At 44.2% G+C, this 16,756-nt stretch overlaps 2 protein-coding genes across 2 annotated transcripts; both read left to right on the top strand.

Moving 5' to 3' along the window:
* Window positions 1-6,109: 6,109 nt before the first annotated feature.
* LOC142204099 (E3 ubiquitin/ISG15 ligase TRIM25-like) lies at window positions 6,110-7,933 on the top strand. Its single transcript, XM_075275359.1, has one exon. The coding sequence runs from the start codon at window positions 6,110-6,112 to the stop codon at window positions 7,868-7,870; it is 1,761 nt and encodes a 586-aa protein (XP_075131460.1). The 3' UTR covers window positions 7,871-7,933.
* A 5,239-nt stretch (window positions 7,934-13,172) lies between these two features.
* On the top strand, window positions 13,173-14,828 carry LOC142204104 (E3 ubiquitin-protein ligase TRIM11-like). Its single transcript, XM_075275364.1, has one exon. The coding sequence runs from the start codon at window positions 13,176-13,178 to the stop codon at window positions 14,826-14,828; it is 1,653 nt and encodes a 550-aa protein (XP_075131465.1). The 5' UTR covers window positions 13,173-13,175.
* Window positions 14,829-16,756: the final 1,928 nt, after the last annotated feature.

Here is a 16,756-nt window from a genome sequence, read left to right as displayed (position 1 = left end):
AAACCTTAGAAAACACTGGGCTAGAGGCGGCCACCGGACATAATACTGCAAGAGGACATTGTAAACTCCATTTTCTAATACAGAGCCAAAACCCCTGAATAGAGATACAGATACATTCTTCCTACAGCCACCACTAGGTGGAGCTTAAATGTATAACTCCACACAGTAAGCTCCTGAGCTCCCCCTAGAGGTGACTTTAGGAAAAAGGATTAGCGCAATCTCACCCCTATACAGGAAATCATAAAAACTGATGTAACAGGCAAATCAAAAAGATCCCCTCTCCCCTTCTGGGACCCCCCACTGATCACAAGAACAGGATCCCCTCGTACCCGGCCACGTACTGCAGCTGTATTCAGTTTTATGCCACTGAGATTGGCGAGTCCAGCGCTCAGTTATGTCCAGGAACTCCATAGAAATGAATGGATCAGCAGCTCATCTAGTGGTGGGTGGGGGTCTGACCACTGGTATACTTACTCATCTACAACTTATCCCCACACTATACTCATTTATTAGTTCTGCTGTCCTAATAACTGAGGGTCTGCAGTGAGATGCGCCAAATTTAGTAAGAAGCGTATACATCAACGTTACTCCTCCACTTTGTTTATTCCATTCCTGGTTTTGGCTTCTAATACTTCAGACAAAAACCTACCGGTGTAAATATCGTCATAGAGTAAGTTCATACAGGGTTTTTGGTCAGGATTTTGAGGCTGTATTCGCCTCAAAATCCTGACCAAGAAGACGGCTCCCATTGAAATCAAAGGGAGCCGCTCAGGAGCTTTTTCCGGAGAAGTGAGGTGCTAATTCTTCAGGCCAATTCGCCTCGCGATTCGACCTGAAGAGACTCCCTCCTCCCGATTAGGCCCATTCATTGGGCCTAATCCGAAGTGGAGTGCGCGACTGGATGTTGGTGCAGTGCCTCAAGTCCCGAACCAAAAAACCCCTTGTGAACTTACCCTTACTGGACTTGTAGATCCTTATAGAAGGTTATTTTAACTCTTTCCTCTACAGAGCGCACAGCTGAGAGTGATCACTGCTCCCGATACAATCCCCACCTATCGTGTTCTCTGATTCTGACGCTGTCTTTGTGCTTCAGTCCTGCTGCGGTCACCTCGGCCCGGCCTGTGTTCTGCTCCCAGCCTGCGGCCTTGTTCTCCATGTCCAGTCGCTGTGACGGTGGTGAACTGAACTCCTTGGTACTTGATGGCAGATTTATTAAAACGGTGTAAATGCAAAACTGCATTAGTTTCCCATAGCAACCAATCACAGCTCAGCTTTTATCTTTCAGGAACAAAATACAAAATGAAAGCTTCACTGTGATTGGTTGCTATGGGTGACTAAGACAGTTTTAATAAATCTGTGCCTGTGAGTTCTATGTATACAGCCATAGAAGCCGCCATCTTGTGGCGCCCTCCTGTGATAGCCAAGTGACAGAGGAACTTCAGGAGCTACTGGGTCCTAGAGAAGTCATATGAGGCCAGCAGTGAGTACTAGGAGGCTGTATATACCTCCTGTGACTGGGCTCATGTATAACATATATGTTCATGTCACCTTATAAGGACACAATGTGTAATAATATATTATTAGAAAAATAAACGCCATTACCGCACCCACGTGACAGGTTCTAGGCCCAATGACACAAAACTATCACTGTCATGTCCTGTGGTTGGAGATTGATGTTCGTTGTCCTATAGATATTATTGGTGCTAGAGGAGTTTGCTTTGTGCTAGTTTTGTCCCTTCTCTGCCCCTGTAGTCAGTCTCTGCTGTATTAGCTCCTCTCTTCCTCCTGTTATGTGTTGTCTGTCAGCCATCTTAGATTTCTCTCCTCACCTGCTGTGGATTGTGCCTGGAAATAAACGTCTTCCCGTCGTCTTCATACAAGTCTGCGCGGCCGAGGTGAAGTGTCTGACAGAGATTCTTGGAGTAAGTAAGTGGTTCACTACAGACATGGGCGGTGAGACTGTCTCTATAGGCCGGACCCTCGCTGTATTGTGATGGAGTCCGAATAGTCACCTGCACAAAAATTACCAGAATAAGGAGAAAAGGCAATAAAAAAAAAACAACATTTTACTAGTGGTTTGTGTTACTGAAAAAAAAAAAGGGAGAAATAATCGGAAAAATAGAAATTATGCGAAAAAACAGACGGGTTGCCTCATTTTACTGGATAGGAGAAAAAGAAAAAACATAGAATGACTAAACATTAAAACTACATTATCAAAAAAAATACAAAAATAAGAGTAAATTTATTAAAATTGCAGCTTTTAAAACCATAAATTCTGAAACTTTGGTTAGTAAAGAGGATCTTTCATGTACTCATGTGATGTGCGGTATTACATACTGCTGGAAAGCTTTCCCGGTACGCGTCCTAGTGCCGGAGATATCGGTGCTGTTTGTTTCGGATCTCTCCGCTGTCAGAAGGACGGGCTTTACAGCTTAGTGACATTGCTGGGCTGTGAGTAATACCAGGTACAGTAACATTGGGGGGCGTTCGTCACCACCCAGCGATAATGGTGGGCTTTAAGGCTTTTCTTTCTGACCGTGGAAGCAGTGGCGTAACTACCGCAGAGGCAGCTGCCACAGGGCCCGGGCCATTAGGGGGCCCGGTGACAGCCGCTACTGCTGCGTTTTTTTTTTAATAGGACGCTACGGGCCCTATTTACTTGCCGATCCTGGCTGGGCTGGGATCGGTAAGTGACACCGTGGGCCCCACAAATACTATCATTATACTCGGGGGGTCTTTGCAGACCCCCAAGTATAATGATCGGCGGACCGGGAGAGGTAAGGGAACGTAACAAACACTGTTACTTACCTCTCCACGATCCTGCCAGGCCTCCTTCCTAGTTCTCTGACGTCACATGAACCCGGCCTACTTCCAGGGTCATGTGACGTCCGATGTCATAGAAGACGGACGGCGGCGGAGGAGACAGCGTAGGAGCCGGGGGACAGGTAAGAAACAGTAATTTTTTATGTTTTTATTCCCCCGGGTCTCTGATTATTATACTCTGGGGTCTGAAAAGATAATAATACATAATACTGTGTGCAGGGGCCACTAAGGGACATAATACTGTGTGAAGGGGCCACTATGGGACATAATAGAGTGCAGAGGAGGGGGTCGGTCGAGGTCGTCGGTGTCGGTTGGGGGCCCATATCAAAAGTTCGCCACGGGTCCCCACCATTCCTAGTTACGCCACTGTGTGGAAGGATATCTCTGGAATTCTCTACCGTAAATCCTTCTGCAGTTAGAATTCCTAAAACTAAGCCTCCTCTCTTCACTCCCCCATTATTGCTGGTACACTGTATAAGTAATGCTTCCTCTTGTGAGGGGAAAAGTATCTGTGTAAAAAGAGAGAGATTAGTTTTCCGCCATCTTGGTCTACATACTCCATTTTGTTCTATATTCTTCATTATATAACAAGTTGTCTCTCATGTAGCCTGCTTAAACCTTCAGAGTTGCAATTCTGCTCTTAGAATGTCCATAAGTATATCATGTCCTGTAACAAGACACAGAATGTCCACAAGATATGAAACCAGTTCTAATCTCTTGTTTCATGTAGCATCCACTAACATGAAACCTTGAAGGTCACAGCATCCATTTTGGCAGACTGTGCTAGCATGATTAGAAGCTAAAATGGTGGACACGGACAATCATGTATTAACTCATGTATTGCTTATGCACGTATTTATCATTTGTAAACGCCAATTCTGTACTCTGACCAATGATAATTCATATTTCCATGTGATGTAGTTTATTATGCCTAAATTAACATACAGCCATTATTCCTCTATATAAGCTAAGTAACATGTAATAAATGTCAGAATACTTTTATATACAGCATCTGAGTATGCATATCCTTGTCTCCTCCGAGCTCATTAGCCATTTTGTTTTAATTTGGAGTGTGTACTCCCCCAACACTCCTATCCTGCCCCTGCTACCTCTTGTGTCAGCCGCTCTCCCTCATAGATTGTAAATTTTTGCATGGAGGGGCCCTCAGTCCCATTGTGTGAATTTAATTATTAATCTATATTGTCTTATTTTGTCTGTGCTTGAACCTTACAATTTGTAAAGTGCTGTGGAATATGTTGGCGTTATGTGGTGCTCTGTTATATGTAAAAAGAGAAATGAAATAAAAACCTATTTATCACCGAAAATTATTTGAAAAAACTAAGTGAAAACAGTTATAGCCTTCAATATTGCATATACCATGAACCGAGAAATTTCTACAATTTTTGCACATTCGGAGACTTTCATACTGCCGTCTTCTTCAGGACTATCACTTCACGCACTATCCTTATGGGCCACTTTGAGGGATTGTCATCTTTTTTACATGTTGTGTCCTGGTATACCTTGACCCTGGTGCCAATCTCTATATGTGTCCATGACTTGGTAGCAGGTTACATCTTTCTAACGGCACTGATCTCGTCTGTGATTTCCACTACATCTATATACCTTTAGTAGGGCTGCTGTATCCGGACACGTATGTATATATATTCTTTATTACGCAGCAGATTTACATTTGGAGTACGATAGAGATAACCTGGCACTCCATAATATGTGGTTGAAGGCTTTGTACACTTTCATTGAGGTAGACAAGCCAAACAAATATTGACGTTTCGGTTGTCACAATGCAACCTTCCTCAGATACTGAAAAAATAAAATGAATAAACTGCAGCACTAATGTGTGTACACATGACAGAAGATACATATCAGCGTATCCATGGATATATACAGTAGTATACGTGACATAACGGGGACGTGCCTGTTTATGTAGCTTTGTATAAATGCGGTGGGATACGATGTGGTGTAGCGACAGTTACAGTTTTACTTGTTAAGCTGGAATGAGTCAAGTTAATGTAAGTTCCGCAGTAACGTCGCTACATGAAGTCACTTAGGCATAATAACGTACGATCGAACAATTGGTGCAATAATAATAGGGAAATTCAAGGCTTGGACATGAAAACTGGGTTTCCTCAATGTTCCTCTAGGCTCACACCTGCGTTCAGTTTTCTATTCGAGAGCAGGGGGGTTTACTTGGGGAAACATAATCCGCTTAAAAAAAATCAGTTACCCGTGGACCCCATAGACTATAATGGGGTCTGTCGGTTTTCAGCCCGGTTTCCGCTCGAAAAGGGAAGAAAATGCGGAGAGAAAAGCGCTGCGGAATACAAGCCCTGGTGTGAACCTTTCTGTTATAAGAGGTTCTCATTTGTGAGCTGTGGGGCCCGATGATGCAGGGCAGCCTGTCTAAGCATAACCTATACCTACCAATTCTTCTGATACATCCAGGAGGCTCCCGAAATAAGGGGAAACCTACCAGACTCCTGAAAGAGCTGGGAAGTCTCCCTGGCCAAGTGGACTGTGCCAGCGCCACCATGGCCTTTGTGACATGGCTATGTTATGCACTAGTGACTAGACGTCCATGGAGAATTACATCATCATACAAGAATAGTGGCGCTCATCTAGTCACCTCTACATGGAGAAAATATCTATATGATAACACATCTACAGTATATATGAGTATTGTACAATTAGGAGAGCAGAGAAATAACCACTGACTACAATAAAGGAGAAGAACAAGAGGCTGAGCGAGAGATGGCCCTGATCAAAGGAGCTTACACTCTAATGGGGACGGAGTATAAACATGGAGAAACTGACTTCCTTGTATGTAACGACAACCAACAAGATCTCCGTTCTCATCTACCAGATTATAGGGTTAATAGTCAGCTCCCAGCACGGGACAGTATCAGGAAAGGCTGTCAGAGACCAAATCAGGAAACAAATACGAAACCCGGGAAATGAGCCAAGGGTCACAAATCCAAATATGACAAGCAGAATCAGGAGACAAAAGGAAATCTGAGAACAAGCCAAGGGGTCAATATGAAGCAACGGATACAATTAGCAATGAAGCCAAATCAGGAGTAGTAAACAAATAGTCGGCACCTGTGTCCGGAAGGAGTGGTCTTATATAGGTCTCCTCAGCTGCTGATTGGCCAAAGCAGAGAGCTTCTCCAGGTAAACATAGCAACCTTAAAGAAGTAGCAGCAGAAGTGACACTCCTCTAACACACCCTTTATATACACCTTCTACTTAATTTCATGGAAATCCTTAAGCCATGGCGTCTGCTGATGTGAGAGATAAGCTGCTCTGCTCCATCTGTCTGACCATTTATACCTATCCTGTAACCCTGAGATGTGGACACAACTTCTGCCGGTTCTGTATTGATCAAGTCCTGAATACACAGGACGAGTCTGGAGTTTATTCCTGTCCTGAATGTAGAGCAGAGTTTCGGGAGCGGCCTGTACTGCAGAGGAACATAACTCTATGTAATGTAGTAGAACGTGTCCTGTCTACTGAGCCTCATCAGGAGGAGATCACCGGGATCTGCTGCACTTACTGTATTCACTCTCCGGTACCTGCTGTGAAGTGGTGTCTACACTGTGAAGCTTCTCTGTGTGATAACCATCTGAGAGTCCACAACAAGGGACCACAACACGCCCTAACTGATCCCAGCACCAACCTGGAGAAGAGGAAATGTTCTGTCCATAAGAAGGTCCTGGAATATTACTGTACTGAGGACGCTGCTTGTATCTGTGTGTCCTGTAGTTTGGCCGTAGAACATCGAGAACACCATGTGGAGATGCTGGAAGAGGCCTCTGAGAAGAAGAAGAAGAGACTGAGAAATGTTTTCCAGAAACTCTTCACAAAGAGGAAGAAGACTGAGGAAAGAGTCCAGAGTCTGGAGGAGCGCAGGAGAAAAGCTCATGAAAAAGCATCTGGAGAAACCAAGAGAGTCACTGCCCTGTTTATAGACATCAGGAGACAACTGGACGACCTGGAGAAGAAGGTCCTGAGTGAGATCTCCAGGCAGGAGGAGCAGCAGTGGTCATTGTCACTGTCTGATGTGATCCAGAAGCTGGAAATAAAGAAGGCCGAGCTGTCCATGAAGATGCGGCACATTGAGGAGCTGTGTAACATGACTGATCCAATGACTGTCTTACAGGATCCAGACACAGGTGACTTGTGTGATCCTGAGGAGGGGGGAGGTGATGAGGACACAGGGGGACATGATAAGACACATGATGTAGATGTGGATGGAATTACAGGGATGTTACATGCAGGTCTCTCTGATATAATGACATATCTACAGACCATCTCACCCGCAAAACCAGAAGAAATGAGGCCACAACCCCCCAGCGCCCAATCTCTGCCCAGTCACACCCAAGATCCAGAAGCTGTGTCAGGTACAAAATATGGGGGTGGTGATGTTGGACTGAAGACTGAGTGTGTTGGAGGGAAGGCAACGGCTGCAGGAGAGGGAGGGATCTATGGGCAGGGTCCTGCAGACATATTACTGGATGTAAACACCGCTGGTAATAATATTCGAATATCACAGGACCGGAAAACTGCAACCTGGAAAGAAATTATATGGAATCGTCCAGAAACCACAGAGCGATTCCAGGATTGGCCTCAGGTGATAAGTGTCAGGGGATTTACCTCAGGACGACATTACTGGGATGTGGAGATCAGTGAATCAGGATTGTGGATAGTGGGGATGTGTTATCCCAGTATAGCCAGGAGGGGGCAGCAGTCATACATTGGAGATAATAACAAGTCCTGGGGTTTATGTGGAGGGCAGTGGTGTAATAATCAGTATTCAGTGGTACATGACAATAAGGCTATCCAGTTACCTCAGCAGATCTCCAGTAATAGATTGAGGATCTGTCTGGATTATGAGGCCGGGCAGTTGTCCTTCTATGAGCTGTGTGACCCCATCAGACACTTACACACCTTCACTGACACCTTCACCGAGCCCCTTCATGCCGTATTATATGTATGTAATGGTTCTATAAAGATATTGGGGCGGGGGCTGTGAGGGTCCACCATAGACACAGAGTGTAATTCACCTCCTCGTACTTACAGATATGACCACATTCACACTTAATGGATACAATGGATAAATGATGAAGATAATAATGAAAATGGTGATTTGTGACTAATAAATGGTCATTTCTGTAACAATTGTCATCTAGTAATGAAGGTTTTACTGTAGGAAATGTCTTATATTATTGGTTCTTCTGACTGACTACCAGACCTGACAACTTCCTACAATTGGGAAGGTTCTAATGATGGGAACAAAATTCCGAGCGCTCTGTAAATGTATTTTTCTTTCACTCCATTTATATAGGGCCAATAGCTTCTGAGCGACAAGTACTACATATGATCCCTTTATCACATCCCAAAATGAATGGGCATTGTCCCCCAGCAGATGTGGACTGTGATACTGAATTAATGTTGTATGTCTGTCATGGCCTGAATTTTGTTACCTGTGGGGTAAAATTACTTGTTCAAGTGAATTGCTGTTAATTTATGACTGAGCCGACTAAAAGTTGTGTTCCCGATTTATATCCATCTACAAAGTTGTGATGTGTTTTCTGTATATTGTAGCTAATGTATATTTAAAGGGCATGACTTAGACTGCAGGCATGCTAGCAACCTCAAGTCAATAAGAACAATCTCCCGTAAACATACTTGTGTAAACACACCTATCAATGAAGACCGTGATACTGTGGCTTATAGTTCCGCCCCCAAATACATAAGCGTGACCAATAATCCATATATTACGGTGTTTAGTTCCTGAAAGAAATAAAAGAAAAAAAACAACATGTTTTAACTAGTCAAAAGGTTCGGCCTAATATATGAGCGGAAACATTCAGCCTTCCTCCCGCACAATCATTTGACCCCTTCATTACCCATAACACACGAGTCCATCGTTGTTGTTACCCCTATCTGAAAAGAGTGCATACCAAATTCCTCCAATGAAGATTGAACTTACGCAGAGAGAAGTTGAACACCGACATAAATTGGTAACAAGTTAAAGGTTTACCCCATTCATGGACCAAAAAGTCACCCGGGCATACCCATTTCTCTTGTAACATAGCAGCAAAATCCCTGACTAAACAAATCGGACAACTCTTGGATGATAACGATTGAATAGAAAGCCAATGTCCCCGACCCATTTGCTCTGTCTTCGATTTGTGTATACAAAATTTCAGTCCCTGATCTACCAAGACTACATCCCTTCTGTACAATCCCCCCAGCCCAGAATGACTTACCGACACGAAAAATGTCAATGTGACACAATGCACCTTCCCATGGGTCTGAACACTCAATGGTTAAAACAGATAGCATCGTCAAGAATAAGCTGAAAGAAACGAGACAATGAGATTCACCACCAAGACACTTCTTCCAACACTTCAGTATTTGACGGACTACAAAATGCTTTTCAATGAAAGATCCCAGAACCGACAGATCTGCAAAAGAGAGAATGCATCCTCCATTTCAGTAAAACAAGCTGGAGCCTGGTTTGCCTTAAATCATTGCCTTAAAGGGGTATTCTCACGTCGCATACTCACCAGTCTTCACTGCTGTAAAATCTTCTTTCTTCCTGGTTTCTTGCGTCATTTGGTGGGCGGGGTTTAACATGCAACCTGCTGTTTAGCTCCACCCCCAAATTAGCATGTAGCTCTGCCCACCACATAGTGTGATCTTATGGGGCGGCTGAAGGGCCTGTGATGTCATCAAAGGTCCTCAAACAACACTACATGCACAATATTGGACTATGAAGTACAGGCAGGAGCAACTCCATTCTGTGTTACATACAGAGACTGCCTGACTCTGCCATAATGAACACAATGGAAGTTCTAAAGTACTATTGTACTAAGGATGTCGTATGTATCTGTGTGTCCTGTAGTTTGGCTGGGACACCAGGTGGAGATGTTGGATGAGGCCTCTGAGAAGAAGAAGGAGAGACTGAGAAATGTTCTCCAGAAAATGACCACAAAGAGAAGGAAGGCTATGCAAAGAGTCCAGAATCTGGAGGAGAGCAGGAGAAAAGCTCAAGAAAAAGCATCTGGAGAAGCCGAGAGAGTCACTGCCCTGTTTATAGACATCAGGAGACGACTGGATTTGTAATCCTACCAATCTAAGTGCAACTCTCTGACCACAACGGAAAATTGATGTCTGATCCTTGCTGATCAGATGGGCCACAATAGTTCATGTTCCTTCATTATCTATTTCTTTGCCCCATGGTCAGGACATCTGCTAGACAAAATGGAGGCAGATTTATCACCATTTATACTTCATAAATTCTTTGCGGTACCCATGACAGTTTCCCGAAATAGGGGACATGGCGAGGGTGCGCAGGCCCCACCAGATAATCATCAGTTATACCAAAATTAAGATGTAAATGATTTTCTAGTTATACCCCTGTACCTTTTCAAAAATGATGCACACTATCCACCAGCGCATTGAAAATGTTAGTCTTCATATATTTCCCCAAAAAGGCACCCCCCAGTACTTGGAGTAATCGCATAGATGTAGAAAGGCTGCTCTAAAATGAAGGATTACGTGTGTGCCCACAATGTAACTGATGGCAGGGTGATCTTTAGGAACAGATGTTGCTTTTTGTTCTATCTTCATCTTCCTCTCACTAGAAGAATTGGAGGGATTTATCGCCACACAACACATTAATATGGCCACATTCACCTCAGACATCATATACTCTTCTAGTTTACATTCCTACTTCACATTTGCAAGCATTACTACAGAAATTCACATATTCGCCATGTATCTTCTCCAGCTTTACCTCACACACTGCAGACATGGCTGATATATCCCATATTAGTGCTGTATAATACTGGTGTTTATCACGTCACAGAAAACTGATATGACCACATTCACCTCAGACATCACGTACTAATGTGAAATCGGCTTCTACTTCATATTTGATAGTATTATCGCCACAAAAATTGATGTAGTCAACATGTTCCCTCATATATCTGCCCTAAATTACCTCACACACAGCAGACATCATATATAAGTGCTGTAAATTACTTAGATTTATCACCTGACATCACAATATAGTGAGCACATTCACCTCAAACATCGTGTACTATATTTAGTATCAGCTCCTACCTCACATATAGAAGAATTATCGCCAGAGGAATTAATGTGGTCGCCATGTATCTGCTCCAACATACCTCACACATTGCAGGCCTCATATTATATTGCTGTATATGACTGGGGTTTGCCACAATAATAGGACCACATTCACCTCAGATATCATGTACTATTTGTAGTATCAGCTCCTACTTCACAAATGGGTGAATTATTACCACAGACGTTCACGTATTCGGCATGTACCTGCTCCAACGTTACCTCATACACTGCAGAGATGGCTGATATATCATATATTATTGCTGTACATTACTGGGGTTATCTCACGCTATACTGATATGGCCACATTCACCTCACACATCATGTTCTAAGGCTGCTACTTATCCCATCAAGTCTATGCAGTTATCCATAGTGGCGATACTATTCAATTTACCTCCATCTGAAAATAAAGTTCTCATGGATCACATAATTCTCTCATTACATATAATGGTATATTCACATTCATCTTATTGATAAAAAAAAAAACTATGTACAGTGAGGAGAGAAGAGAAATAACCACTGACTACAATACAGGAGGAGAGAGATGGCCCTGATTACAGAAGCTTACACTCTAATGCGGACAGTGTAAATATGGAGAACTCTGTTTACTCCCATGGGGAGTTAAGACAAGATACTGATTCCAATTAGTCCTACTAACATATATTATAAATGGATGTTTGTTCCTCAATCACGCTAAAACGCCTGGACGGATTTGCGTGAAATTTTCCACAAACATAGTTTTCACTTGGGATTGAAACATAGGCTACTTTTGGTGCCGCTAAACAACATGCTTTCTTGCCAGGAGAGTCACAAAAGCAGGACTACCAACCCCAGATGTAGAATCACACACACTTCCTCGCATTTCCAGCCACAATCTACCTGCACACTCCTTATTGTCGCCTCAAGGGTAGCCCTAACCCCACTCAATGAAATTTACATGTATTTGCTGACCTTACACAGTCACATTACGGTAATATACCTCAGCAGCCTACCAAAGCCGACGCTCCGGGACCGCTATGTTTGCTGAACATCAGCGCAACACTGCTTGGGCAGCGAGACGAACTACACTGCACTGAGGAGGCCGCACGCACACTTCCTGCGTACACGTCACTACAGCGCACACACAGCCTGGGCCGCACACTGGCATTCCACAGTCATCCCCGACCCTCGAATTTACCTTACCTGGCTTGCTTTTTCCGCGATCCTCCTGCTTTCCACGATCTTCACGCTCAGCGGTAAGTTCGCAGCACACATTCTTCTATAGACAGCTGCTCCATATATAAGCTGCCCTGCTCTTTGTCTTGTGTCCTCCGCCCCAGCCATACAACACAGCCGGTCGGCCAGCCGACACATTACATTAGCTGCTATCTGACGAGGGTCTTGCAGTGCCCTGTTCCTCAGTTGCTCCTCCAGCCACTACCACATACAACCTCACTGCGTGTTCCGGCGTATAACACGACTTCCCCCTCCCCCCAAAACTTTTCAGAAAACTTGGGGGTCGTCTTATACGCCGGGTATACGGTGGGGCAAGGGGTAGAGGAGCACGATCGCAACCTTCCTGCCACCGCGGGCTTCCTGCAGCGGCAGGAGTGGAGCAATGCTGCGGCCCGGCCCTCCACGACATCCTCTGGGAATGTAAAAGAACAGCCAACCGCTTTGTTGCAGAGCGGTCACTATAGCAACCGGCTCCCTGCTACACGCGGAGGCCCGATGCTAATGGCTGCAATCTCCCATAGACGGCAACACACTTGGATTGCCGTCTATGGGCACTTGTAATCAAATGATTGAAGGTTCCCACCAACTATAAAAACACCCCTCGGAGCTGATACATATACATATTAGTTACCATAGAAGTATATTAACTTAAAATACCTCGCTCCCGAATACAGTATGTACATTTCAACTTTACCATATACCAGCTGAAATTAAAAAAACTTTCTCTCAAAATAACAACAAATTGTCTGTATTACTACATACACAATCTAAAGTACTTTAAAGTACTCTCACAGTTTCACACATCTGTGTCCGCCCAATTCTCAAATCACCACAGACAAAGTCACGGGTAAAAGCTAGTAGATTATAACGTTAATAATTTGCTCTCAGTGACAGGTTGTGTAACGTCATATATCCTGGGACACTCCTTAAATACACATTCTGCTTACTTTCTTGCAAATCCTGAAGCCATGGCGTCTGCTGATGTGAGAGACGAGCTGCTCTGCTCCATCTGTCTGACCATTTATACCGATCCTGTAATCCTGAGATGTGGACACAACTTCTGCCGGGACTGTATTGGTCAGGTCCTGAATACACAGGACGAGTCTGGAGTTTATTCCTGTCCTGAATGTAGAGAAGAGTTTCCAGAGCGGCCTGTACTGCAGAGGAACATAACTCTACGTAATATAGTAGAACGTGTCCTGTCTACTGAGCCCCATCAGGAGGAGATCACTGGGATCTGCTGCACTTACTGTATTCACTCTCCTGTACCTGCTGTGAAGTCCTGTCTACTCTGTGAAGCTTCTCTGTGTGATAACCATCTGAGAGTCCACAGCAAGTCATCAGAACACGTCCTAACTGATCCCAGCACCAACCTGGAGAAGAGGAAATGTTCTGTCCATAAGGAAGTTCTAAAGTACTATTGTACTAAGGATGCCCTATGTATCTGTGTGTCCTGTAGTTTGGCTGGAGAACATCGAGGACACCGGGTGGAGATGCTGGATGAGGCCTCTGAGAAGAAGAAGAAGAAACTGAGAAATGTTCTCCAGAAACTGATCACAAAGAGAAAGAAGACTGAGAAAAGAGTCCAGAGTCTGAAGGAGCACTGGAAAAAAACTCAAGAAAAAGAATCTGGAGAAGCCAAGAGAGTCACTGCCCTGTTTATAGACATCAGGAGACGACTGGACGACTTGGAGAAGAAGGTCCTGAGTGAGATCTCCAGGCAGGAGGAGCAGCGGTCATTGTCACTGTCTGATGTGATCCAGAAGCTGGAAATAAAGAAGGCCAAGCTGTCCATGAAGATGAGGCACATTGAGGAGCTGTGTAACATGACTGATCCACTGACTGTCTTACAGGATCCAGACACAGGTGACTTGTGTGATCCTGAGGAGGGGGGAGGTGATGAGGACACAGGGGGACATGATAAGACACATGATGTAGATGTGGATGGAATTACAGGGATGTTACATGCAGGTCTCTCTGATATAATGACATATGTACAGACCATCTCACCCGCAAAATCTAAAAAAAAGAACAGGACTGGGGGTGTTGGGGGGGACGTAACGGCTGCAGGAGAGGGAGGGATCTATGGGCAGGGTCCTGCAGACATATTACTGGATGTAAACACAGCTGGTAATAATATCCGAATATCAGACGACCTGAAAACTGCAACCCGGATAGATATAAGGCAGAAATATCCATATATAGCAGAGAGATTCCAGGATCATCTTCAGGTGTTAAGCATCAGAGGATTTACCTCAGGGCGACATTACTGGGATGTAGAGATCGTGTCAACCAGGTGGAGTGTAGGGATGTGTTATCCCAGTATAAATAGGTATCAGTCATACATTGTACAAAATAACAAGTCCTGGTGTTTAAGCAGATGGGCGATCCATATTCAGTATTCAGTGAGACATGACAGTAAAGTGATCCCGTTACCTCACCAGATCTCCAGTAATAGATTCAGGATCTGTCTGGATTATGAGGCCAGGCAGTTGTCCTTCTATGAGCTGTGTGACCCCATCAGACACTTACACACCTTCACTTCCACCTTCACTGAGCCCCTTCATGCTGCATTAAATGTGTGTGATGGTTCTATAAAGATATTGGGGCGGGGGCTGTGAGGGTCCATCATAGACACCACATTCCAGGCTAGCGCCATTTTTGAAACTGGTGACCTATTCTCAGGCTAGGACCTCAGAAGGGCCGTAACTATAGGGGGTGCAGAGGTAGCAGTCGCTCCTGGACCCTGAAGGTCTCTGCACCATAAAAATATCACTAATCTAAATAATACAAGGGAGGTAGGGGTCTCATTACAGATTTTGCATTGGGGTCCAGGAGCTTCAAGTTATGTCTCTGGTTATCGCTATAAAATTGGTTACAATCTGACCCCACACTGACCAGCTGTTCCAGGCAGCCATTGGAGAGAGGGACAAAGCCAAAAAGCAGAAGACTGTATAGTACTGCTTCACAAACTGATCAAAAAAGGCTCCATTCTAGAAAACCCCTTTAATGGATTCATCAAATGATGAAGATAATAATGAAAATGGTGATTTGTGACTAATAAATGGTCATTTCTGTAACAATTGTCATCTAGTAATGAAGGTTTTATTGTAGGAAATGTCTCCTATTATTAGATAAAATATTCTCATTGCTTCTCTGCCCTGGTTTCAGGATTTCCTAGAAAACTTCAGAGACATACTGGTAGGGAATCTAGATTGTGAGCCCTATGTGGGAGAGTGACTAACAATGTCTGTAAAGCTAAGTCCCCACGTGGCGTCCCACAGCAAAAAAGCGCTGTGGGAAAAACAGACGGAGGTGGCGCACCATTAAATGGATTCTACCATTAAAATCAAATATTTTCTCGCTAACATGTAGGAATAACCTTAAGAAAGGTTATTCTTCTCCTACATGTAGATGTCTTCTCCTCGCCGCCATTCTGTAGAAATCTCGGTTTGCAAATGAGTTCTCTCGCAGCAATGGGGGCATCTCCAGCGCCGCCTCCATCTACTTTAGGAATGGGATCTTCACGAGTCTTCTTCCAGGGGTTGGGTTCAAACTTCTAGGCCTCGGGCAAAGCTGACTGCGCATGCCCGCTAGCCAGAATAAAGTGGCCGCTTACACAGTATTGTAAGCGGCCATTTTCTTGTAGCCCGCTGGTACCAGTGCCGGACCTCCTTCACAAATCTTATGTCTCTGACGATTGTTGTCGCTGTGAGCTCTCTCTTTCACATTTGGAGAGAGTGCAGGGAGATGCACTTCCACAAAACCGACCGTTTGGTCCTCCGTGTTCTCTCTATATGCAACCATTAGCGGTCATCCCGTGTTCCATCACCCCAACTGGCTCTCTTCTCTCTTAACCCGGGTAAGATATCCAAAGTTAAGGGAGATCTCTTGTTTCATTTTCTCACGGACTCCAGGACAATTATTTCTCTCCCTCCGGCGGTCTTGGGTTGTGTTCGAGGAATCTTTGGAGTTTACCAATCTCTTCTCATAAGCTGTCCTGGTCTTGTGAGACTCCCCTCCATTGCCTTGGCGATTTCTGCTGCCCCCTGGACTTACACCTTCTCCCTCCTGTTGTCTCCCCCTTCTATCTTTGTTTCCTGATTGTTTTAATACTTGTCGGTCCATGTCAGTCTTGGACTTGATTGTTCGCTTATGCAGTGGTTTATGGCATGGTTTCTGCACTTCCTTGTATGTTACGTTTTATTATAGTTTTGTTTCATACAACAATTCTAAAAAACTTTATTGCAATTATTATTACATTCTACTAAAGAGCCACAAGGGCGATACAGACTCCACCCTACATAGGCGCTATAGAATCTATGATGGACTACAAAGAACATAATTTACCGCCATCTTGTGGCAGCTTAACAGAATACAGGACCATCCAAGTGAGGAATCTTTGCATAGTACATTGCGGCCACCAGGTAAAGACACAGCATGGATCGTCTTTGAGAGACATAGCAGAGTGCAGAGAAGTTACTAAAGATTTCCTAAAAAGAAAAATCAAGGTTTTCATTCCTGACTGATGTTTCATAGGTGCTGCTAC

This window comes from Leptodactylus fuscus, chromosome 5, assembly GCF_031893055.1.
Source record: "Leptodactylus fuscus isolate aLepFus1 chromosome 5, aLepFus1.hap2, whole genome shotgun sequence".
Lineage (NCBI taxonomy): Eukaryota > Metazoa > Chordata > Amphibia > Anura > Leptodactylidae > Leptodactylus > Leptodactylus fuscus.
Note: the sequence above shows the minus strand (reverse complement) of the source record. Positions and strands in the feature narration are given on the sequence as shown.

What these genes read in the sequence shown, in the direction of transcription:
- LOC142204099 (XM_075275359.1), top strand. Translation starts at nt 6,110, where the DNA reads ATGGCGTCTGCTGATGTGAGAGATAAGCTGCTCTGCTCCATCTGTCTG.
- LOC142204104 (XM_075275364.1), top strand. Translation starts at nt 13,176, where the DNA reads ATGGCGTCTGCTGATGTGAGAGACGAGCTGCTCTGCTCCATCTGTCTG.